The sequence below is a fragment of the Rattus norvegicus genome, chromosome 17 (assembly GCF_021556685.1).
Source record: "Rattus norvegicus strain SHRSP/BbbUtx chromosome 17, alternate assembly SHRSP_T2T, whole genome shotgun sequence".
Lineage (NCBI taxonomy): Eukaryota > Metazoa > Chordata > Mammalia > Rodentia > Muridae > Rattus > Rattus norvegicus.
The window spans coordinates 2,592,747-2,619,048 of record NC_141550.1 but is presented as its reverse complement, the minus strand read 5'-3'; the positions used below and the strand labels follow the sequence as shown (position 1 = coordinate 2,619,048).

The window sequence follows — 26,302 nt, the reverse complement described above, 5'->3', positions numbered from 1 at the left end:
ACCTTCAACTTTTGCTCACAGAAAGAGAGTGCTCATTAAGAGAAGTTCTTTCAGGGAGCCTGCCTTATCTGTTGGTTTTATTCCAAGAGAGGAGTCAGTCTCCAACATTAAGTTATTTTTCTCATTAGTCATCATTAACATGGAGAGTGCCTTTGATCCTATCCCCACAGCAGCCAGTTCCTGCCCCTATGGTCAAAATGTCCCAGGTTGGGGGACAGAGAAGCCCCTCGGACAACAAAACTGCCAACAGCCAAAGGTAAAAGTTAAAACAGAGAACATTCCAGGCCCAAGCCTAACCAGATGTGTTTCAAATGCAGATGCTTCATCTACTCTGACCAACTTTTACTCGGACAGGACGAGATAAAAATAATGAGGACCTGAAGATCCGATCCTTCTCCTGATTTAGTAGCTCTGTTCCAAGAACCAGGGGCCATAAAACCTTTTGGCCCTTATCTCCTGGAGCCATAAAAACAGGGACATATTGGGGTAAGATGGGCTAGAAAAGGCCTCGATGATTTGGGCTAGCATGAGTAAAATTGTAATAAAAAAGAGACAAGGTAATGGAAAGTGTTTTTGTGTATGCATTCTTTTAGGGTTATGTTTTAGTCTTTGGACCTGATTAGAGACAGTTTACACCCTAGACATGAGAGAGAATGGGTTTGGGAAAAACAGTCCTCCCAGACTCTCCACAGATGCTTTGGAGAAAGAGAAAAACTTTCAGAGCTCTCCTGAGAACAGAAGAAAGGTAGGAGATGTCCTGCCTCTCTGCTGGCTCCTATTAGAGAAATGCTTATTTCTGGTTCTGAACTCCATAGATAAGATATCTGAGTTCTTTCAGTGGGACACCATCTAGTTTTTTCCCTCTATGTCTATTGTCTGTCCTTGGTGCACCAAGCTGTCCATGTCTGTCAGTTTATGTCTGTGGTTTTTGTTTCTCATTGTTTAAATGTTTTATGTTTCATGTTCAAAAGAAAAAATGGTAAAAACTTTATCTGCCGGTCATTCACACCTTGATTTGGTCTTAACTCGTTTCTGAAAAGAGAACAAATAAATAAAAAGCAGTTTCAATCGGCCTTTGGAGCCCTGTACCTGCAGCAAAGAGCCTAGGTCAGCTGGAGAAGCTGCCCGGGGGCGGAGCATCTGCAGGAGCTGATCTTAAAGGCGCCAACAGCTCCTCAGCTTCTTGGTATGGGAGCTGATGGCTGTTTCTCTTAGAAAAATCCCTGAGTTGTTATTAGACTTAGCAGGTGACAAGGTGTTTCTTTTAAAATCACAGCTAGAAAAGCAAAAATGGTGCTTGGTCTACATATTAAAGACATGTGTTAACCACTTCAATTTTGTTTCTGACTGGTTTTAAATGTATAAATATGTTCTACATGCCTTGGTCATAGATTATTGGCCTTTAAGTTATTGGATATGGTTAAAAAATTATAACATCTATAACAAGAAGTTGACATAAAACTGATAATTTATATAGAGTCATTCTAGACAATATGTGACATGAGCCGACCTAGAGAAACAGGTCTAAATTGAGATAATATTTTTATAGAACTCTTATCCTAGAAGCCAGGCACCCCCAAATTACAGAATGTAAAATTGTGTTAGAAGTTTTTAAAAGATTTCATGATTCTTTCAATTTAATTTCTGATTCTGCTTATGTAGTTAACGCTGTGCGCTCACTTAAAATTACAGGGCCAATTAGGTTGACTAGTACTATATGTCAAATTCTTTTAGAATTACAAAAATTAATTTGGACCAAGAAAAAATAAGTTTTTCATACAACATATTCGAGCTCATACTAATTTGCCTGGTCCCATGGCCAGTTATAACGCTTTGGTGGATGCTAGTACTCGCAGAGAATTTATTTTTCATACAGCTCCAGTTGATCTTGCTAGAAAATTTCATCAAAAGTTTCATGTTCCTGCTTTCACTCTTCAACAAAAATTTAAAATCTCTAGAGCTACAGCTCGTGATGTAGTATTACGTTGCCAGAATTGTGTTCAGTTTCACCACCCTCCTCAGGTGGGAGTTAACCCTCGTGGTCTGATTCCACTAAAACTCTGACAGATAGATGTCACACACATATCTCAATTTAGAAATTTAAAATATACACATGTTTCTGTTGATACCTGTTCTGACATTATACATGCCACTCTGATGACTGGTAAAAAGGCTCCTAATGCCATTAGTCATTGCTTAGAGGCGTGGACAGCCTGGGGAAAGCCTGACAGCCTCAAGACAGACAACGGACCTGCCTACACTACAAAGTCTTTTCAGACATTTTGCCAAACAATACAGGTCAAACATATACAGGATTGCCATACAATCCCCAAGGTCAAGGAATTGTAGAAAGAGCACATCGTACTTTAAAAGAGCTCTTACAAAAACAAAAAGGGGGAATTGCCTATGGCAAAACACCAAGAGAACAGTTGTCTTTAGCTCTTTTTACTCTAAATTTCTTAATTTTGGATATGCATGGCCGCTCTGCTGCGGATCACCATGCTGCTACTAAACCTATGACTATTCAAATACAGACAGCTGAGACTATCAATCAGATTGTAGACAGAACCGCAGTGGCATTAGAGATACAAGAAGAATTTAATGCCCACTTGGCATCTGGCTTTCTATTAGCTAACCAACGAATAGATTTGATTCAAGAACAAATTGAGACATTATATCATATGACGCAGCTGTCCTGCGTTTCCTCTCTTAGAGGCTTATGTGTTATTCCATTGCAAGCTAACTTTTCTCAGTATTTTCAACAGAGCAAAGAAATCTCAAATTATTTGAAAGGAAACTGGTCCATGGAAGCGGAACAATTATCGAGACAATTGCTGATTGCTGTCCTTAACAACACCAGAATGGAACCCATCACGTTTGGAGATTTCACCTCGTGGATCACTAATGCTTTCTCATTTTTCAAAGAATGGGCTGGCATGTTTGCCTGGGGGGCCATTGTCCTCTTGGGATGTGGAGTATGTCTATGGCTTTTTTGCCGTTTACAACGAGAGCATGCCAGACACAAAGCGATTGTTTATCAAGCTATGGCAGCCACTGAAAGCGGTGCTTCTCCCAGTGTATGGCTGGCCTCTCTGATAGATTGAGAGTTCGCCCTAGATCATATTTTGTCACTGTCATGTGAAGTCATTGTATCCAGAGACGGGCAACTTTCCTCAGGCTCGGACCAACCTAAGCCAGGAGCCCGGTGGCGATAGGGTTAATTTCCAGTGACGGGTAAGGCCGAGTTTTTAGAGAGGAACGACCTAAGACAGGAACAATGACGTGTATTGACGTGACACCCAGATCTAGACCAGTCATAGACAGAGGTGGCCTTGCCCTGTTTGAACATTCGGGCTGGTCCTATGCCCCTCTGCTCTGTTTCTCCCCTAATATTAAACACACACGTATAGCCCAGGACGGTGTGTTGTACATAAGTCATCTCTAGCCATTGGGGTACAGTCCTAACTGCAAGAGTGGTTCGCCATGGCCGAGCTGGGCACTCTGTGAGGCATGTCTGACCTATCTCAGACCACTACCTCCACCTAATGGGTTCATTTTTTAAAAAAACAAAAAAGAGGGAGATGTAGGGAGCGGCTAATGATGGCGCCGACATCCGGTGGTCGTTTGTGGTAAACACCTACAGCGCATGTGTTGGCAGACCCCCAGCACCTACAAGGCCAGGGTGATATTCATGCTAAATAGGTATTTCATACTCCACCAATCCCCAGTGGACAAATTTACAGCCACAGCCTGTCTTGTATTTAAGGCGAGTGCCTTTGTTCCCCGGGGTCCCCGTATCATCAACTAGGTGTTCCTACAATAAAGGCTGATTGAGAAGGATCCAACGGTGTTGCGTCTTCCTTGCCGGTCGAGGTGGGCGCGACAACTGAGAAGCTAGGTCTCCGCATTTGGCATCCTGCCCATGATGTTTCTGACAGAAATCCCTTGCTCCAAAGGCTTTGCACAGATGCAGCTCCCAAACGGAACACATGAGAACACCTAATGGCCAGGACCACACGGAATCTACAAGATGGCTGCTAGTTCCCACCAAGCCCATGCATGGGAGGGCCACCTCCCTACCTCCCCCTTCTCAGTCCACTGCTAATTCAGGTTAGGGGCAGTGGTCACATGCTCGCCATGATTGGACTTCGTAGTTCAGGGTTGGCACTCCAGTAAGGCACTCAGCAGCAGAGTTCAAAGTATGTCACACCAATCACTCAAGCCTGCTCGGTAGTAGAGTGAAACTTGCAGCAGGAACAAAAGAACCCGGAAGAACACTCCTTTTCTCCTGATTGGAGGGTCATTAAAAACGCCGTGACTGGCCAGTGAATCTTGAGTGACATGAGCACCTCCATTAGGATTAGAGTGCGCTGAAGGCCCACAGTAGCAAGTTTTCTGGCCCATCAGTGTACTCTAGGAGATGACCCTCTTTAGATTTGCAAGATTTGTGTTTCAGTATCCCATTTGTCTGTCCTCCAATAGCCGACCTTTCTGTCTTCCACCACTAAGCAGGAATTTATTCCCCCTCCTTCTTCTACTCCTTGTCCTCATCTTCCTCTTCCTAGTGCTGCTCCTCCTCTTCCTGGTGTATTTCTTCTCCTCTTCCTCATCTTCTTTTTCTCCTACTCCTTGTCATTTTTGTTCCTCTTCTTGTTCTTTTTCCCCTTCCTATTCTTTTCTGCCACCATCTTTCTGCCCCTGCTCCTCCACTCATGCTAAACCCCCTTGAATCAAGATGGATAGCTTCTAAAGTCCAATTTTCACTACATGACCCCTTGGCAGAATGGTTCCAAGGATATTAATAATTAAAGAGAGCTTTTAGGACACAAAATATGATGTTTGTTTCTGTAATTTCACATTTGCATAAGGAAAATTGTAGCTAATATTCATCTGCTATACGATGTAAGGGTCTGAAAATTGTTGAAGACCACAGACTCTGATAGTATACAAAAACAAAGAGGGTTACTGTGCAGAAACAATCACCATTCAGGGGTCAATCATGATTTGAAATAGCAACCCCAGACAAATGACGCTCTGGAGCCACAGGTTGTCATTGGTCTGCATGCCTTCCTCATGAACTTCTAACCATATAATGAAATAGGGCTGCCCAGTGCAGATGTCCTATCCTGAGAAAGAATATTTCCCATCTTTTGTGGTTATCCCCTGGCTGGTCTCTGGGGGTATGGTTCTATGAATTTGTTCTAGGTTTTATGGTCTGTTCCTAGAGCTGGTGTCTCAGGACTTTCTCTATATTAATTAGGCTCTACTTCTTAAGCTGGTGCTTTATGGCTGTTTTTTAAATTAGGCCTGGTCTTACAAATGGATACAAAAGAGTTGCCTCAGTGGAGATAAATGGGGTTTATCTTTCCTTTCAAAATGATTCTCCAGAAATGGCGTTTATCTTGCTCTTTCAATATGAGACTCTAGACAACACTGGGAGAAAAGCAGGAAGTGGATGCCGATCACAGTGGAGCACTATTGGTAGCCAGCACATCTTCCTCAGTGGGAGGTGAAAACCCATATCTGCATTAGCAGAGGTTTTCCAGATGAACAGAACCCAAAGCATGGCTCTCTCTATGTATAGATGAAGTGGATATAGAGAAATGTCTCATGGAATGTTGTCCACGAGTAAGACAGTGACTGCAACAATGGCAAGTTGAAGAATACAGTCGTGTCTATATGACTCAGCTGGTCTTCAGCATATTCCAGAATTCCTAACACGGAACTTCTAATGCTGGAAAAATAGTGATCTCTCTTGCCAGAGTATGGCAGGAAGAAAAAGAAAAAGAGTTCCCATCTTCATCATCCTTACATATGTAAGCTTCCACCAGAAGATATGGCCTAGATAAAGATTTTTCTTATCAACTCATGAGCTCCACAAAAAAAGGGGGATGGGTTCCCATAGTAAATATTCCAATAAGAAAAATCCCTCAGAGTGCACACCTGTTTCAGTTTAAGGAACTGACTGCAGTCATTTGACCTGAAGTGCATGTATCCTCATCCTGAGTGCTCTGTGTCTCAAGGAATCTTCTGTAGAAGGTTCCTTTTCTTTTCTTTTTTCTTTTCTCTTCTATTACTGGATATTATCTTTATTTACACTTCATATGTTATCACCTTTCCTGTTTTCCCCTTCAGAAACCCCCTCTCACATAGGCCCTCCCCTGCTTCTCTGAGGGTGCTCTGAAAAACCCACCCACTCTCACCTGCCTTCCTGCTATTACCCTACACTGAATCATCAAGCCTTCGCAGGCCCAAGTGCCACTCCTCCCACTGAAGTCCAACAAGGCCATTCTCTGCTACATATGTAGCTGAAGCAAAGGGTCACTCCATGTGTACTCTTTTGTTGGGTGTTTAGTCCCTGGGAGCTCTGGGGGGGGTCTGCTCCATTGATATTGTTGTTCTTCCTGTGGGGATGCAAACCCCTTCAGCTCCTCCAAATCTTTCTTTAACTCCTCCATTGCGGACCCCGGACCCAGTCCAGTAGTTGGCTGTGAGCCTCCAACTCTGTATTTGTCAAGGTATGGCCGAGCCTCTCAGGAGAAAGCTGTATCAGGCTCCTGTCAGCAGGCACTTCATGGCATCTGCAATAGTGTCTGAGTCTGGTGAGTGTATATGGGATGGATCCCCAGGTGGGTCAGTCTCTGGATGGCCTTTCCTTCAGTCTCTGCTCCACACTTTGTGTCCTTATTTCCTCCTGTGTGTATTTTGTTCCTCCTTCTAAGAAAGACTGAAGTATCCACACTTTGGTCTTCCTCCTTCTTGAGCTTCAGATAGTCAGTGAATTGTATTCTGGGTATTCTGAGCTTTTGGGGTAATATCCACTTATCAGTTGTGCATACCATGTGTGTTCCTTTGTGGTTGGGTTACCTCACTCAGGATGATATTTTCTAGTTCCATCCATTTGCCTAAGTATTTCACGAAGTCATTGTTTTAATAACTGAGTTATACTCAATTGTGTAAATGTACCACATTTTCTGCATCCATTACTCTGTTGAAGACATCTGGGTTCTTTTCAACTTATGACTTTGCCTCAAGACATCCAGAAAAGACCACAAGATCCCACCCAAGCAATCTGCCTTCAAATAGGCAGGAACTTTCCATTCTTTAGCATTTTATCCCTCAGCACATCAGCACAGATGCCTTTGCCACAGCTCCCGTCCACCGGGCTATATACCAAGGTAGAAAAAGAAGTTCAAAGAATAAAAAATACAGCCAAAAAGTCAGAAGTCTAAAAATGGAATCTCACCCCTAAGAAGCCCTAAATACCTCAAATTCCAGACCCTGCCCTCTACCTGTAAGTAAGTAAAGGATCCCATTTCTTGAGCCTGCTCTCCCAGGATCCAGATAAAAGGGTTTAAGATAAGGCCCTTAGATAGGTGATCCCAACCTAGTAAAGATAAGAGGAAGCTTCTTCCAGGAACTAGCTGACCATTAAGTTAGATTAAAATCTTAAAAGAACAAACAGCCTTGAGAAGCAGGAAGCTTCTCCTAGGAACTAAAGGGAACAAAAAGTTAAGCAATCTTGACAGGAAGCTTGTGATTTTCCAATGACACTACCCCTGCCCCCTTGGATTGTGGTTTCTCCCTTTAAATACCCTTTCTCCCAGCATGTCAGGGTCGAACCCCACTGCCCCTGCATGGGATATGAGTCTCGACCCCAGTGCACTGGTTCCTATCAATAAACCTCATGTTTATTACAGCAAGGACGGTCTCATCATCCCGAGACTTGAGTGAGGGTCTCCCTGCTCTGGGGGTCTTTCAAAGCCAAAATCTTGGGTCTCTTGGATGTCATGATGAAGGTAACAACTATGAGCATTCGTTACCCAAGACATCAGATGGGAAGAGACTCAGTGGCACTGGACAATAACCAGGCAAATCAGGTGGCTCCAGAAATGGTTATGCAAAGGACCATCCCAGTTTTGGGCCAGCAAGACACACCTGCTGGGAACCAGAATTAGACTAAAGGATGGGCTCATTTAGAATATACAGCAGAAGAAAGGGCCCAAATTGCTTAGAAGAGGAAGGGCAGTGGCACACTCAAGGGTAAAGCTATACTCCCCAGCGAATAAACAAAAGACTCACTTTCCCAAATGTACAAATGGACTCATTTAGCCCTCACCTGCATAAAGACAACAATTCACAGACACCCTAAGGTTGATTGGGAACAATTTAAGGATAGAGTGGTGACTACTTGTTTTAGCCCCTTGGCAGTTAGGAGATGTACATTGCAAATATATTTCACCAATCACTTCTTTTATTTTTTTTTTTTCTTTTCCTTTTTGGGAGCTGGGGACTGAACCCAGGGCATTGTGCTTGCTAGGCAAGCGCTCTACCACTGAGCTAAATCCCCAACCCTTACCAATCATTTCTTAACTACACCAATACTCTGAAAGAGCGGGCCATTCTTCAAGGACAGAATCCTAAGTGGAAGGCTTCAGAGGATGCAAAAGATAGAAAAAGTAGGAGATAGAAAGTATGAAAGCTGGGGTGGGGTAGCAAGGAGCTAAGGCTTCTGCTAAGGAAGCTTCTTAAGAACAGCAGCATTTATACTACCTACAAGGAAAATGGAAAGAAATGGGAGACTTCCATGAAGTCAGCAGAATCAACCATACAATGGCCAAATTAAGGAGGGATCTGATCAAACAATGTTGCTCACTGAGTACAGGGCCATCTCATTAACATTAAAGACCATGCCTCCACTACTTTGGAACTCATGTCTTCAGCCCCATGTGGTAGCAATTTTTGGAATCTCAGCATCAGAGACAACCCGTCTCTAAAGGACCTGGCCCCAGACCATTAACAGATTTCAAAAGCATATGCCTGATTTTAGAGAAGAAGCTCTGCTTTTTTAATACATACCTCAAGGCCTTAGGGAAAGGCCCCAGGTCCTAGGCTCCAGGCCCCTACAGGCTCTAAGATGTGGCTGAGTTTGAGAAGGAGCTATGTAATTCTCTATCCATGAAGTCCTCATGGAAAGCCTTGCTCAATCAGGCCAGTCCTCACCACAACAGTGTTTTTCCTTTTCAAATGGTGTCACCTGATGTCCTGCCCACCTCGCGGATCCATACTTATCTCAAGAAGAAAAGCGGTCCTTTATGGCACACCAGGCCTTAGTGGTGGTTGTGACCCTGCAATGGTCCATGAAGCTGCTTGTTAAAGGGCTGCTCTTTGATCTGGCGTTGGGCCTAGTGGCTGTTGGTTAATCATGGCTGTCTCCTGTGTTACCTTCTGAAGCCATATTTTCTGACAATCCGGGTGAAAAACCATGTGTATCCTAGCATCCTAATCTCTAAGATGCTTGGTTACCCTGCTACGGACCTGAGGGAGGCAGACTCTCCCTGAGGTAAACTCTACTCAGTGTGATTCACTATTTCCCAGGCATTGGAAAATCCTTTACATCAAAGATTCTGTACTCTTTTCATCACAGCTTAATATCAATGTCTACTCCAGGAACTTTGAAAGTGGTAACATCACAGTCCAGAAAGGGACAGAATAAAAGGAAGTTGATAACTTCCCTTCTTTGACAATATTTAATATTACGAATGAACAGTAAGGTAATCAATTTTAGATGATTGATGAGCATCTGACTGGCCTATTTTTGGGTCTACACACTAGGCTATCAAGAATCTGAATAAAACATTGAACTTAGTATGAAACCAAGATACTGTAGTTACACTAGTCCTACGAAATAGAAGATCTGCATAATGCAATGTGGCCCATCGACTCAGGGGAGAAGAGGAGAGGCAACTAGGCGAAGAATTAAGGGAGGGGTACCGGGGAGGAGGGCAGTGTTCAGGATGTAAACTGAATACATAAAAGAAATAAATCAAGTTATTAAAAAGCAGGGGATGGCTTTTATAGTCAAGCTCAAGGCCTAGGTACATAGCATGTGCTTACAGAAGTAGAATCTTTTTTCAGTTAGTAACTTAGTTCACTATCACCCAGGTAACAGAACATGCCAGGAACACTGGAGACCATGTATGATGTGGAGATCACAAGAATGTACATGAAGAACAAGTCAAAAAAAAAAAAAAGGTAACATTTACCTTGGAATCAAATTTTACCATTAAGATTAATTAGTAAAGGAAATAAAAACCGAAATATGCTGGCCGATCACAAATACAGTTCTGATTATTTCCTTTGTTTGAGACAGGGTCTGATTTAGAACCCCAGCTGACTTTGATTTGATGAGCACACTATAATGTATAACACATATTAAAAGTATAGTAGATAGCAGTCTGTGTTTATGCAAGCGCCTTTCAACAAATATTCCTAGCATCGGAATCTTCTACAGAAGAGAGAGCTGAGAAGTCATCTGACGTTGGTCTCATTATTAGTAAAGGAGAATGTTCTTAACAGGATTATTCCTCACGGCAGCCTAGTCTTGTCAATCTTGGGATCACTCCAACCCTTAAAGGATTTGCACTGATGCTAACTGCTCTACAGCTAATGTAGAAGAAAGTCCTCCCTGGTTTGTGTAGTTGGAAGGGGAAATTTACTGTGTTCCAATCATCCACACAACCCTACTGTATGGTTAATTTTCACTGATATCATAAAATAGGCCATGGCCAAGAGGAATCATTATTAAAAGCGTTGAATTGGACTTGCACTTCTAAAGGCTTAGAGTCCATTGTTGTGGTTTGCCTTGGAGTTCTCTCTGAATTTGTAAAATAAAGACAAGAGCTCAAGATTTGGGCAGAGGGAGGAGTCGGGAGCAAGAGGGGAGGAGTCAGGAGAGGGGAGGAGTCAGGAGGGGGAGGAGTCGAGGGAAGGGAAAGGAGAGAAGCGAGGAGAGAGTTGTCTTGGGAGAAGGAGAAGCTGGAGACCTGGCAAATAAAAGGTGCAAGGGATGAGGCATTTGGGAGCTAGGAATAGGACAGTGTAGGTTGGATCTGCCCAATCTAGACGCTAGATTGTTTTCATATTAATTGAGTTGTGTTTTCTTTGTAGTGGCCGATCGGGTTGGAGAGGAAACTGCAACAAACTGCAACAAAATGGCACCCAACGGATCTATTAGAACTCAACAAACCTGAGATAAAATTTTACTTCCCTCTCACCCCCAGAATAGGGCTCTGATAGAGATCTAGGCAGGAGTACTGGTGGATTGGGAGTTGACTGGGTCTGAGGGGTCTACGGAGAAATGCAGAGAGGCTCCCTGTCCCAAACCCCAGACAGAGAGCTACAGCCGAGGGCATCATCTAGAATCGAGGAAAGGGACAGAAGAACCTAGAGCACAACTGCCTGTGAGGGAGTTTTCTAGCCAGCAAATTGAACAGGATTCCCGAGATCACCACACGACCAAGCAAAGCCGGAGACAACCCAAAGAGGTGGAGGGAGAAAAAGGTATAAAGGGCTTTGGATCAGGTACTACTTTGATGTAAGAGAGATATATAACCTTTTGATACTTAAAGATGAGAAACACAATGAATATCTTTTGGGCCTTATGGGATGATATTTTGAATGGTCTGACGGTTGTGAATTTTGAGGAAATAGACACTTTATCATTTACCGGTATTGCAATATTCATTCTTCTGATTTACTATATCTTCTCAAAAGACAGGGCCCTAAATAGCAAATTTCTAGCCTTAGAAAAGAAATTACAAGTACTGCTAGAACAGAAATTTCTGAAATTTATAGATGACTCTGAACAACAGAGAGATAAGCGTATGTCTTGGCAACAGGAGCTAGAAGAGACGCTACAAAAAAAGAATTCGACAACTCATAGATCAAATTGAACAGCAGGGAGATAGAGATAGAATCTGGAAGCAAAGTCTAGAGGATAACTTACTAAAACTAGCAAATCAAAATAAGGCAGAGGCTGCAATATCAGAATTACAACATAAAGAGAAGCTAAGATTATGGAAGCAGAGCTTAGAACAGAAGATACAGGTAATTATGGAACAACATGAACAACAGAAAGAGAAAATTAAGTCTTGGCAATGTAGCCTAGAAGGAACACTAGAATTGAAGACACAGGAAATTATAGATCAGAATAAGAGACAGAAAGATGAAAATGAAGGTGGTAGACAGGAACTAGAAAGGATGTTAGTACAGAACATACAACAGCTCACAGGTCATACTGAACAGCAGAGAGAAAGTAATGAGGTTTGGAAGCAAGACTTGGAGAATAACTTTTTAAAATTAATCAATCAAAAGATAATGGATAGCAGATTATTAGAAGTACAATATAAAGAAAAATTCAAAGTGTGGAAGCAAAGCCTTGAACAGAGAATTCAGGAACTCAAGGAACAGGGGGAAAGACAGAAGGAGAGATATGAAGCATGGGTACAGATTTTAAGAGAGGAATTTAAAATTACAACTAAAGAAAAAACTCAGGTAGAGACAGAAGATAAAATTAGGGAAAGCCAACCTAAGGTTATTAGGAAACAAACTTTAGTCTATCCAGTTAGTGTACAACAAAGGCCTCCAGACTATGATCATCCACAGGGTTATGAAGAATTTGAATGGCAACCCATGGATGTGTTAGAATTGAGGAAATTTAAGGAAAGCGTAACTAATTTTGGAATGCATTCACCATTTGTAAAACAAATCTTGATTTCTTGGGCTATTAAAAATAGAGTAATCCCCCAAGACTGGAAAGATATGGTAAGAGCAATTCTAGAGCCTGCTGAAAATTTACAATGGATTTCGTGGTGGAGAGAAGAAGTGAGGGAGATAGCACGACAAAACAGAGCTAGGGGCAGAGAGATTTCCACAGATCAACTGCTTGGTGAAGGCCGCTTTGCTGAAGTAGAGATGCAGGCTGTATATGATGAAGAAACTCTGGCATGGCGTCGATTGTCAGCCTTAAAGGCCTGGGACAAAGTCGCAGAATCAGGGAAAAGACTTGAAACATTCACTCAAGTCATACAAGGTCCTAAAGAAACCTTCCCTGACTTTTTACAAAGGCTTACCTCAGCTGTGGAAAGGAGTGTATCAGATTCAGCGGCAAGAAAGGCGATAATTGAGTCTTTAGCCTTTGAAAATGCAAATACCGAATGCAGGGAAGTAATCAGACCACTGAAGGCGAGGTCCGCACCAATAGATGAGTGGATTAGATATACAGCTATTGTTGGATCTTGTTCTCCTGAAATGACTGTGATAGGAGAAGCTGCCACTGGGCAGCTAGAGATGACTCAAGATTTCAAATGTTTTAATTGTGGTGAGCAGGGTCATCTCAGATATTACTGCAAGAAAAACCAAAGTAATACCAAAAGGGGGACTATGCCTCCTGGAATGTGTCAAAGATGTGGCAGAGGTGGACATTTGACTAAGGAATGTAGAGCAATAACAGACAGATGGGGCCGCATCCTGCCAAAAAACTCCCAGGGGGGCCTCTCGAAGGCCCCAATGCCAGGCAGGGAGAGTTCTCTTCCTCAGAACAATTAAAGGGCACGACTTCAAAAATAGATATTCTGGGACCAGAGGAGGCTGAGGGAAGTCCTATGGACAATTACAAAAGCCTCAAAGGGAGCAAAAAATGAATATTTTGGCAAACGTCTATAGAGGACCAAAGGCCAAAACTAAAAATACTGGTAAACAATATTGAAGTTGAAGGAATGGTTGATACTGGAGCAGATGTTACCATCATCTCTCCAAAATCTTGGCCCACTAGTTGGCCACTTCAAGGAGTGGATATGCAGTTTCAAGGTGTTGGCACTTTATCCCAAATAAAACAAAGCACCAGGTGGCTTAAATGTATAGGACCAGAAGGTCAGGTAGGAAAATTAAGGCCATACGTGGCTGATATAGCTATTAACTTATGGGGAAGAGATCTAATACAGCAGTGGAAAACTCAAATTAATATCCCCTCAGTTTCAGGGTCTGGCCCTGAAATTCATCAGGCTCCTAATAAAAACTTTAAATCAGTCAGGGAATGTTATCAAGGACAGTTAGAGACTGTCCAAGCTGTCCATAAGCAAGATACAGCAGAGGCTGACAATATAGTGCTACCCCAAGGAGCCACTGCTGTTAAGACAACAACAGCTTTGCCACTAAGGTGGCTGACTGACCAACCCATCTGGATTGATCAGTGGTCTATGGCAAAAGAAAAACTACAGGCATTAGAACAGCTAGTCCAGGAGCAGCTGGAGGCTCAGCATATAGAGGAGTCCACCAGCCCTTGGAATTCTCCAGTATGTGTCATTAAAAAAAGGTCTGCCAAATGGAGGGTGTTGACAGATCTCAGAGCAATTAATAAGATTATTCGGCCGATGGGTTCCCTGCAGCCTGGGATCCCACTGCCTTCTTTGTTGCCTAAGGAGTGGCCTATTACAGTGATTGACTTAAAAGATTATTTTTTCACTATTCCTCTACATGAAGGCGATAAGGAAAGGTTTGCCTTTTCAGTGCCTACCCTCAATAGAGGTCGCCCCATAAAAAGATATCAATGGAAAGTCCTGCCACAAGGAATGTTGAATAGCCCTACCTCGTGTCAATATTTTGTACAGCAGCCATTGGAGATGATTCGCAAACAATTTCCCCAATCTATTATTTATCATTACATGGATGACATTTTATTGTCTGATTCAGATATAAATATCCTGGAAAGAATGTTTGATGAAGGGAAAAAAACCTTACCTTGCTGGGGATTACGAATCGCCCCTGAGAAAATACAAAGAGGGGATTCTATTAATTATCTAGGGTATAAAGTGAGTCTACAAAGGATTAGGCCACAAAAGGTGCAAATCAAAAGAAATCAATTAAGGACACTTAATGATTTTCAGAAACTACTGGGAGATATTAACTGGTTGAGGCCTGTGATTGGCTTGACCACTCAAGAGTTGAGCAATTTATTTCAAACGTTACAAGGCGATAAAGATTTAAACAGCCCAAGGAAACTATCAGCTGAGGCTGAGAAAGAGCTAGCTTTGGTAGAAAGGAAATTGCAGGACACACATCTAGATCGTATTGATCCAAAGATGGCCTGCATATTAGTCATCTTACCCTCTACTCATTCCCCTACAGGAATCCTCATGCAGAGGGAAGATTATATCTTAGAATGGATATTTTTAGCACATAAACAGAGTAAGAAACTGAAAACCTACATTGAGAAGGTCTCTGAATTGATACTTAAAGGAAAATTGAGACTTCGACAATTAGCTGGAATGGATCCGGCTGAAATTGTGGTACCTTTTACTAATGCAGAAATTGCCTCTTTGTGGGTACAAAATGAACATTGGCAAAGAGCATGCAGTAACTTCTTAGGAGAGATTAACAACAGATACCCTAAAAGCAAGCGACTTCAGTTCATAAAACGAACTAACTGGATCCTCCCTCGTATAATAAAGGGAACTCCAATATCTGGAGCCCCTACATTTTACACTGATGCCAGTAAGTCAGGAAAGGCAGGATATAAATCAGAAAATGTAAGCAAGGTGACTGAGAGTCCCTATAAATCAGTTCAAAAATCTGAATTGTATGCAATACTCATGGTGTTGTCAGATTTTCAAGAGCCTCTTAATATAGTAACTGACTCTCAATATGCAGAAAGGGTTGTTTTACACATAGAGACTGCTGAACTTATTCAGGACTATTCTGAATTGACATCACTATTTATTCAGCTACAACAAAAGATCAGAAATAGGAGTTACCCACTATATATAACACACATAAGATCCCATACAGGTCTGCCAGGCCCTCTGGCACAAGGTAATAATGAAATTGACCAGCTACTGATAGGAAGTGCACTAGAGGCTTCAGAATTCCATAAAAAACACCATGTTAATAGCAAAGGCTTAAAGAAAGAATTCTCTATCACTTGGCAACAAGCCAAGGAGATTGTGAGGCAATGTCCTACTTGCTCGTTATATAGTCAAACTCCATTGCCTACAGGAACTAACCCTAAGGGCACCCAAAGAAATGAAATTTGGCAAATGGATGTTCTCCATTTTACAGAGTTTGGTAAGCTGAAATAAATACACCATACTATAGATACATATTCAGGATTTCAATGGGCAACTGCCATAGCGTCAGAAAAGGCCGATTCTGTAATTACACATTTGTTAGAAGTTATGGCTATAATGGGAATACCCATACAAATTAAAACGGACAATGGTCCAGCATATAAATCAAACTAGATTAAGCACTTCTTTGAATATTATAATATAAAACATGTTACAAGTATACTACACAATCCTATAGGACAAGCGATTGTGGAGAGATCTAATCGAAGTCTAAAGGAGATGCTTAACAGGCAAAAAGGGGCAACAAAAACTCCCAGAGATAGGCTACATAGTGCTTTATTAACCTTAAATTTTTTAATGCTGATAAACAAAACAGCACAGCTGCTGAAAGACACTGGATTGTGGAAAAGACTACTGAACTAAACCAGCCTGCTTATATTAAGGATATTCTGACGTCAGAATGGAAAATGGGAAATGTGTTACGCTGGGGAAGGGGTTATGCCTATGTTTCTACAGGAGAAGAAAAGCTGTGGGTTCCTTCCTAGCTGATAAAGATCAGACATGACAAGGGGAGACCTCCTGAAGTCCTTGGCAACACAGAAGAAAAGGGAGACTAAGACAATCAACAAATAGGTGATGTATATATGAGGATGTCTAGGTCTCCGTGTATGAACTGGCTAAAGTGTCTATAAACAGCCAGTAACATTTTGAGTACGAATTTCTCATAACTTGTTATTACATGCATCCTGTAAAATGGCATGTATGACAAAATTATGTTACGGTTTGATTATATGATCAAACTAACCTGGAGAAAGGCAGTCACCTTTCTTTGTTGATCTTTATTTTCTAAGCTGTGCACCCTGCTTACTCCATGTGGATGCGCTTACAGAACTATATGGTGCTTGTAAGTCTTGTGTGCTGCAGGATGAAAGAAGAGAAAGACAGCCCTGAAATGACCCACATTCTGGGATGCTGAGATTCCGGGACCTTCGTGCTTGATTCCCCTCAATGACACTGAAGCTTCTTCATTTAAAGGCTTGCTTTCAGAACTTTCCCAGAATGGCCAGCTTACTTATCCAGCCCTTCAGACTGTCATAGTCAAGATGTCAGCTAAGGGATGAACTTTCTCAGCAGAGTGACTGGCAGGCAAATCCCAGCTAGCTCTACTTCGACAAAGCCAACTCTTCCTAATTCCCCTTGGGCCCCAGAAGGGAATTCTTCACCCCAATTCAGCTGGAAACAGACGAGGAAGATCATCGTCCCAGTTCCTTCTGTTGGGGTGGATGGTTCTGGTTATTCTAAGAGTTGTGGATATGTTTTCTTTTAAGGGATACTATACAAATGTAGCTTTGGGCAGGGGGAACTAGAGAATTTAAACTCAGGGGTTGCTACCTTTCCTTTCCTCTTTTCTATCCTTACTTTTAAAAAAAGGGGGGGGGTGATATAGTAATTCATAGAAGTTAGAGAAATAGACAAACAGGGATAGATTAGCAAACTTACTCTAAAACAAAATTTTACAGCTATATCTTACATTGATAGAAATGTTTGTAATTGATACAAAGTTGAAGCTGCAATCTTTTCATTGGTATAGAATGCATTTTACACAAATGCGAGGTTTTCATTGGTATACTTTCTTATTGATTTATAATTGAGATTAATATTGCTACTTTAACATAAGCATTGTGCCTCCACTATGCATCTAAGAATACAAATCTTAGACCCAGTCCTATAACTGCTATTATACATTGTTTTTAGTTGATTGACTAGTACCAGCTAAAGACCAGATAGCAAAGTCATGGTTCTGAGTCAGTTTAGATGGGTTTTTGGAAATACTTTGATTAGAGAGGGCCAACGGTAGTCTATGCTTAACAGTTCAGAAACGCCTATGTAGACAGGAAATCTTCAAGGGCGTCAGAAGTCCACAGAATAACCCGTTTATGGACATTTCTTCATCTAGATCATTTGACTAGAGACCTGTCTACCCCTGACAGGACCACCCAGATTACCCTAGAGCTACCAGGGATAAACCACCAACCAAAGAGAACACCTGGAGGGATCCAAGGCCCCAGCTGTTCACATAGCAGAGGATGGCCTTATCTGACATCAATGGGAGCAGGGAAGGCCCTTGGTCCTGTGGAGACGCTGCCCCTACGTAGGGGAATGCTAGGGAGGTGAGGCAGGAGTTGGTGGGGGTGCGGGGGAGGGATATCATAGAGGGTTTGCAGAGGGGAAACCAGGAAGAGGGATAACATTTGAAATGTAAATATATCCAATAACCAATAAAAATGAACGAATTAATGAGAAATGAAATATAAAATGTGAAATCAATCGTTGACTCTTTCAAAAGAAAAACATTATTAATAAGAAAATCCCCACATATCCGTACCAATTTTGAATAAGTAAAGGCCATTCCCTGGCAGAGAGAATGGCTTTGACCTGGACCCTATGTGCAATGTTAGGTGCTAGATAAGTAACGTAACACACAGCTGGAACATATGGCATTCTTCTCAACCCACTGAGCTGAAGTAATTGTGCAAGTGGATTGGACACAGCTGCAAAGGGGTACCCTCCAGTTGGAAATTCAATATGCATTGATCAAGCCAACCTCCCCAAAACATATGATTTTGTATAGAACTTGGGTGAGTTTATCCATATTTGTTTGTATAAAAGTCTTTCTTCTCTGAGGGTGTCTCTCTTCTCCTGGCTCATAGAAGTTTACTGCTCCAAACTTCCCCCAAGCCTATCAAGTGAGTGCATCTGGACTTGAGGGAAAGGATCTAGCAATCAATCCTTTACTCAATTACCCGATTCCCTTTTAGTAGACAACGTTTGAGAAAAACTTGGAAATAAACATTAAAGTCACCTTTCAAAGTGTGTCACTTTTCTCCCTGTGACTTCAACTACCAGGCTGGAAGTTAGAGCAGCCCAGTTCCCTGGAGATAGAAGAAAGGCTACTTAACCCTCCTGCTGTTTTAAGGTGAGGGGCTACACACCAGAGATTGCAGTTTACATTCTGGCCTCTGAGGAACTCAGGAAAGTCAGCTACAGCTGCAAAACGCCGTAGACTTAAAATAGGTAAAACGGCAACCCTAAATATCTCGCAAGACCAAGTCTTGCCCCCGCGGACATTCTTCCCCTCCGCTGCCTCAAAAGAAACCAAAAAGAAAGAACAGCCAGGGTTGGCCCCCTGCAACCCACCACACCGAGTCCGGCGGCTGAGCCGCCCGCTCCTTCTCGTTTTGGGCAGCGGTCACCTACTCACCATGTCCCGACTTAGTAGATTGCCAGCACGTCCATAAGACACCCGGCAGCCGACAACAAAACACATCAGGCCAATCATTCAAGCCCGCTAAGCAACTCAGATAAATCGGATGCTGGAAACAGGGCACCAGGAAGTACACTCCTCTTCTACTAGTGGACGTCCTGCCTGGAGGCCCTGATTGGCCAGTGAATCTTGAGTGACATGAACCCCTCCCGTAGGATTAGAGTGCGCTGAAGGCGCACAGCATAGCGTTTCCTGGCCCAGGATTCTAGTCCAGGAGCTTACCCTTCTCAGAGCAGCAAGATTTTTATTTCAGTATCTCTTTAGCGTGTCTTCCAATAACCTATCTTTCTGCCTTCCAGCACTCAGCAGGAGATTCTTCCTCCTGCTCTTGCTGCTGTTGCTGCTCCTCAATCAAGAGGGATACCTTGCAAGGTACAGTATTCAGCTTGGAGCAGGCTAAAGTACAGGTTCCAAGGATAGTAACAATTAAAGAGAGACTTTAGGACACAAAGTGTGATATTTGTTTCTCTGATTGTACGCTGACGTCGGGTAAATTGAAGCTAATATTCAACTGCTACATGTGAGACTGCAAACAACCCTGGGAGAAAAGCAGGGAATGGATTCCGACAGCTACGGAGCACTAATGTTAGAAGCACATCTTCCTCAGTGGGAAGGTGAAACATCATATCTGTGTTAGTAAAGGTTTTCCAGATGAACAGAACTAATACAATGGAAATGTCTATGTGTGCATGGAGTGGATATATAAGAATGGCTCGCAGAATGTGGTCCAACTAGTAAAACAAAAACTGTATACCAATGGAAATTTGAAGAATACAGCAGTAGCTGTGTGTCTCAGCTCGTCTTTACCATATGCCAGAATTAAAGAGAAGGAGATGCTAATGCCAGAAAAAAAATGATCTTTCTAGCCAGTGTATGGCAAGAAGAGAAAGAACTACCAACTTCAATATCCTTTATACATGGAAGCGCCCACCACAAGCTATGGCCTAGACTAATTTTTTCTTGTCAATCAATACCTCCAGATTAAAGAAGAGATTTCCCATCTTGAATATTGCAAATAATAACAATCCCTCAGAGTGCCCATCTGTTTGGTTTTAGGGAACTGAACTCTTGTAACTAGAGTAATTTGAACTAGCTGCATTAGTGTCAACAACAGTTCACAGTAAGTTCAGGTCTTTGTCCATATTCTTCTTTCTTTACATTTGTTTCTACTTTATTTATTTTCTTAGATATTTTATGTATTTACATTTCAAATGTTATCTCCTTTTCCCCCTCTCCTATACCCCCGCCCCCTACCCTTGCTTCTATGACGATGCTCCCTCCCCACACATCGATTCCAAACTTAACGCCCTGGCAATACACTTTCCAGATTCTTCATTGCCTGGCCTGTGGTCCAGAGTAATGGTCAGTCAGGGTGATTATCGACCAAGGGAAATTGATGACGTCACTACTCATTGCTAATGTCAAGTACTGCCAATACAGGAAAACTTTCACCTTCAGAGCCAAGCCTAGAAGAGATGCAGGACTGTCCTCCCATCATGTGGCCTTAGAGACAGGACTAAAGGTTCAAAGCAATTCTCTATTACGTAGCATGACTCAGCCTGGGCTTCAGCAGACCTTGTCCTAAGCAGAACTTGTAAAAAAGGGAAAGAAATTCTTGTGCCTGGGACACATCACAGAATGCAAACAAGTAAGAGTTCAGAGCAGTGCTGCATTAAAGGGAACCAATGGAGGACTTTTTACAAACATAAATAGAATTGAAAAACACATAGGCATTCTGACTTAGAAAAAGAGCAGCCCTTTTCCTGGAAAAGCATTTATCAAATACCGTTTGACCTTGTCTCTATCTGGAGTGTTGCCTGCTGGGACCTGGAACTTGCCACAAACAACTACGGGCAATGAAGGCCTGTGTTTCACATTTCTGAGTTGACTTCTCTATGTCAATGCTGACTGCACATATCTCCCCAGGACAGTAACCTAAGTGCTATTTGAATACTCATGGGCTTCACTGACATCACAAATCCTACACCCACGGATCTAGTCTGTTTTCATTCACCCAACATGAATTAATACATTCTGTAAAATTAGTAAATCACCACCCTGCCATGATCAGGTCCTTTTTTTAAATGGCTACTCCAGTAGCTGATTGTGCCCACCGCCCCAGTAGTGTACCCAATAAACTTCCTCCTATTCTGGTCTGAATGCAGAGGCTATGCCCCTCATGCAAATCCTTTCCCTCTGGATGCAATAAACAGTTGATTATATGACTCAAATGTGAACTTTTAAAACACAGTGGTGGTACAGATGTTAACTTAAGATTCAGCTGGTGTTATCAGTAGGACAGCAATGTTACTGACGTGGGAAATAACATAGTGGAATGAGGGCTCTGTGACTCGCCATGGGAACGCTTGTCTCAGAAACAATGTTCTAAAAGGCTGGATGTACAGCTGGTGTAGAATTAACATCCTTTCCCAGGGAGAGATCACTCATTCCCCTCTGGCTGATGCCCAAAGAAGAGGCAGCCTAAGACAGAGTTTGAGTTCCACGTGTGCTGTCATCCATAAGACTCTTTTAAGTTTGGGCTCCAGGTGATGCTTTGAACAATTTAAATGGGAATAGGATCTTGCAAGTTTAGTCACTGAGGCTGATGGAGATTTACACAGCAAAACTATACTAGTCCTTAATGTTTTGATCAAAAAGATAGACTTAAAAGATGTTTCAATTCCACAACCCTCCCATATACAAAGGACACAGAAGACAAATACAGAATACATCAAGGAACAGTCACATGACACTGCAATGGTTACTGTTCTTACCTGAACACCTGTGCTGAGCTATTCTAACCTCAAGGTAAAGTAGCTTTTCCTCCTGAGCAAGCTGGTTCAGAGGAAGGCAATAGATGCCTAAATGCAGGACAAAAGAATTACATTTCAACTAGCCCTGACTGCTCTCTTTCTCATGACAACGACTTCACTGCAGAGAATTCCAGTGTTTTAAGGTATTCTTTTTGAATTTTTTTTTTATATGTATGGGTATTTTGCCCCCATGTGCCTGTGCACAGTATATGCTTAGACCAGCAGGGGGAAGCAGATCCTTTACAGAGATAGTAACCACGGAGTTTTGGGAATTGGCCTCCTGCCCCTCTAACAGTGCCTTATCAAACTGCTGTGCTATCTGAGCACATTTTTATTTAAATTTTATTTTTATACATGTTGATCTCAATATATCGTACTACTTTTTTGCCTTCCTTATCTCTTCCTTATGCACCCTGAAATCCTTCCTTTCCAATTTCTTGTTAACCACGTGTGAAAATGTATGCACAAATAGATGCATAACACCTGCTTTGTGAGGTACTGTTTGGTGTGTACATGATTTCAGGGATAAACACTTTGCATTGGATGTGCCATTAGGGAGCTCATACCGGCCTGAGGAAAAATTTCCCACTTGCAGTAACCTGGCCCTGAAGTAACCAGGGTGTTTCAAACAGGAAACATTATCAAGTATAGAAAAATTGGAGTGTAAGTACCTCAGCTAACACTTAATGGTGTCATTACCCTGAACCTCTGGAGCTGCAAGGAAGTATATGGATATAGGCCTGAGCCAATCACATTCTGACTTGTTTCTCTAGGACTAGCACCATACCCCATTGATCCCTTTCACCTTGGATGACCTCGAAATCCTGAAACGGCTGTCTCCACTTTCCAAGCACGGTGATTACAGGCCTGTGCCACCAGGTCTGGCTGAGGTGGCTTCCACTTTAGTGAGTCATTAGAATCACAGCATGAGCAACATGAGCAGTTCCACATATCTATGCAGTAATGACAGAGCATTCTGAGTCTGGGTTTCACCATCTGTAGAAAAGGACAGAACTCTGCCCTAGTCCTTTTGTGACTTATAACAGACATGATAAAGCGAAACAATATTGCTCCTAATTAGAAAGACAGTGGAGGGACTGAAGAGATGGCTCAGTGGTTAAGAGCACTGACTGCTCTTCCAGAGGTCCTGAGTTCAATTCCCAGCAACCACATGGTGGCTCACTACCATCTGTAATGGGATCTGATGCCCTTCTGGTGTGTCTGAAGACAGCTAGAGTGTACTCACATACATGAAATGAATAAATCTTTAAAGAAAAAAAAAGAAAGAAAGAAAGACAGTGGAGCTGAAGGGAAGAGGGCTGCATTTCATGGTAGAAATCTATTGCTAGACTTAGGACCACATTCTCTGTCTTTGCTACCTTAACCATATAGACTCAGCCACTCATCCCCATTAAGCCAATTAAAAGGACTGATTCATCAAGCTCTGACATGTTCACCTCTAATGCTGGTATTTTCAGACAAGGTGGGCAAAATTCTTTGAGATTATCCAACAGGTAGGAGTTCCAGGCCAGCCAGAGACTAAGTGAAAATACTCTTTAAAATAAAACAATAAAAATGAAGGAAAAGGAAAAAAGGAAATTATTTATAACAGATGAAAAAGATTAACATATTTACTCCGCGTGACTCATTTGGAACAGGGAATTTTCTCCTATTCCTAAGTCCTTAACAGCATTCTAGCTCTTCTTGCCTCTGAAAAGTATTCAGTAAATGGGAAGATATGCGGAGAAGTTCATACCTAGAGGAATCAGTCATTTTCCAGAGACTCCAAGGGAAATTCAAAGTTCATGGGGTCCACTGTTACACTACAGCATAACCAAAGGGAGAGATATGAATGAATCTTTAGAATATCTACTTCCTACCAGGAGGGCAGGTTATAAGTATGTCCTTGTGGGACTGAAAGACTTTATGGTCTAATTGGAGACTGCCATGCTGGGTATGCAGGGGGCTATCACTGACATCTCTGTGTACATGCCAAGAAAAAAGAGAGGTGAAGAATCAGACAGGACTGACTCGTCACAGCTGAGTGGATATTGAAAGTACAATGGAAGGCGGCTGGTGTTCACGTCCGCCCCAAGTATTGCACTCTGGAGGGCCTTTTCTTCCTCTTGCTTTTACATCCAAAGCCCTACCCCCAATAGTTCATCCATACTCCATGATTCTTTCTAAAGGCTTGACTTCCACAGACTTATGAGAGTGACTTCTGTTTGAGGTCCATCGTCCCCTGAGGACAGCCTTGATGTCACCGAGAGTCACCACCACTCAGAGTTCCTAACTGTAAGTTTTGCAGGCATCAAGGAATCAGAATACAATCCCATTCAGCAAACAAATCTTCATACATACATGTTTCTTTTCTCTCCCTACAGGAAGAATAAATTACATCAGAGGTTCACCTCCCAGGCATTGCTGTGGGCTCCCAATGCTGCCAAATGAGTCCAGAAGCCAGGCACATTGTTTTAGGGACTTTCATTAAAAGGAGGTTTGCTCTTTCATCTAGATACAGATGTCATTCTATAGGACGGCTGTCCAAGAACTCTCTATGTATACAACCATGGTCTAAAGCGCAGAGACTGGACTGCCACCGTGCCCATGTCCTGGACTTACAGGTATGTACCTCGAAGACACACTGAGGTTTTCCTATGTCTTACATTTGAATCAAAGAATGGATGAATGATAAACTAAGATTTAAAAAGGAAACCTCATACTTCTGATGTTCGTTAATATGTACTGATATTTTATAACAATAAGTTAAACTGGCAAATCATTTCATGTGTTCTCAAAAACTGGGTTCTTTCCTTTGTAATCCCTCCATGTAAAAATGTTTCAACTGTGTTTGTGGATATACATCTGTGCCATGGGTGTAGGTAGCAGTGAGAAAACACCTCACAGATGTCTATTATCTACTTCAACTATGTGAGTTTTAGAGATAAAACCCAAGGATGCTTTGAGCTTCAAGTGGCATCATTGATCCTTATTTGGTTTAACATTTTATATACTGCTGGTGTCTGACCTACATATGCCACACCCTAAGTATAGAAATAAGAAAAGAATTTGTAGGGCTGGAGAGATGGCTCAGCGGTTAAGAGCACTGACTGCTCTTCTGGAGGTTCTGAGTTCAATTCCCAGCAACCACATGGTGGCTCACAACCATCTGTAATGGGATCCAATGCCCTCCAAATGCACAAAACAAAGAAAGAATTTTAAAAGCAGTAAGGAAACAAGGTCAAGTGACATATAAAGGCAGACCTATAACAATTACACCAGACTTCTCACCATAGACTAAGAAAGCCAGAAGATCCTGGAGAGATGTTGTACAGACCCTAAGAAAACACAAATGCCAACACAGGTTACTGTAGCCAGCAAAATTTTCCATTAACATAGATGGAGAAACCAAGATATTCCATGACAAAACCAAATTTATGCAATACCTTTCTAAAAATCCAGCCCTAAAAAGGAAAATAGATGGAAAACTCCAACACAAGGAGAGAAACTAGACTGTACAGAAAGCAAGAATATAATTTCCCTGCAATGAAACCAAAAGAAAGACAAACATAATTCCACCTTTAACAATGAAAATAAAAGGAAGCGACAATCACTATTCCTTAATATCTCTCAACATCAATGGACTCAATTCCCCAATAAAAAGACATAGACTAACAGACTGGATACGTAAAGAGGACCCAGTATTTTGCTGCAAGCAGGAAACACAGAGACAAAGACAGACACTACCTCTGAGTAAATGGCTGGAAAACAATTTTGCAAGCAAATGGTCTGAAGAAACAAGCTGAAGTTGCCATCCAAGAGTCATTAAAAAAGATAAGGAAGGACACTTTATATTCATCACAGGAAACATCCACCAAGATGAACTCTCAATCCTAAATATCTATGCTCCAAATGCAAGGGCACCTACATTCATAAAAGGAACCTTACTAAAGCTCAAAGCATACATTGCATCTCACAGGATAATACTAGGAGATTTCAACATCCTACTCTCATCACTGGATATATCATGGAAAAAGAAATTAAAAAGAGGCGTAGAGAAACTAACAGAAGTTATGAATCAATTGGATATAACAGATATTTATCGAACATTCCATGCTGAAAGCAAAAGCATATACCTTCTTCTCAGCACCTCATGGAACCTTCTCCAAAATTGACCATATAATCGGTCACAAAACAGGCCTCAACAGATACAGGAACATAGAAATAATCCCAAGCATCCTTTCAGATCACCACGCACT

At 42.0% G+C, this 26,302-nt stretch overlaps 1 protein-coding gene and 1 long non-coding RNA gene across 4 annotated transcripts in view; one reads left to right on the top strand and one right to left on the bottom strand.

The window, feature by feature from the left end:
• The window catches only part of Zfp91-ps1 (zinc finger protein 91, pseudogene 1), a 38,962-nt gene extending 19,675 nt beyond the window's left edge, over nucleotides 1-19,287 (bottom strand). For 2 of the 3 annotated variants that reach the window (XM_087591789.1, XM_087591790.1), the window contains exon 1: nucleotides 19,168-19,287. In XM_087591789.1, coding sequence (XP_087447915.1) covers nucleotides 19,168-19,245 — 78 coding nt within the window. In that variant the 5' untranslated portion in view covers nucleotides 19,246-19,287. Of the gene's footprint in view, nucleotides 1-16,710; nucleotides 16,824-19,167 lie in introns of all 3 variants that reach the window. The other variant, XM_087591791.1, reaches the window with a different exon arrangement.
• Nucleotides 19,288-19,389: 102 nt separating this feature from the next.
• Nucleotides 19,390-25,357, top strand: LOC147999932 (uncharacterized). The gene is made up of 2 exons (XR_015641393.1): nucleotides 19,390-20,350; nucleotides 24,428-25,357. It is a non-coding gene; the product is annotated as an uncharacterized LOC147999932 (long non-coding RNA).
• Nucleotides 25,358-26,302: the final 945 nt, after the last annotated feature.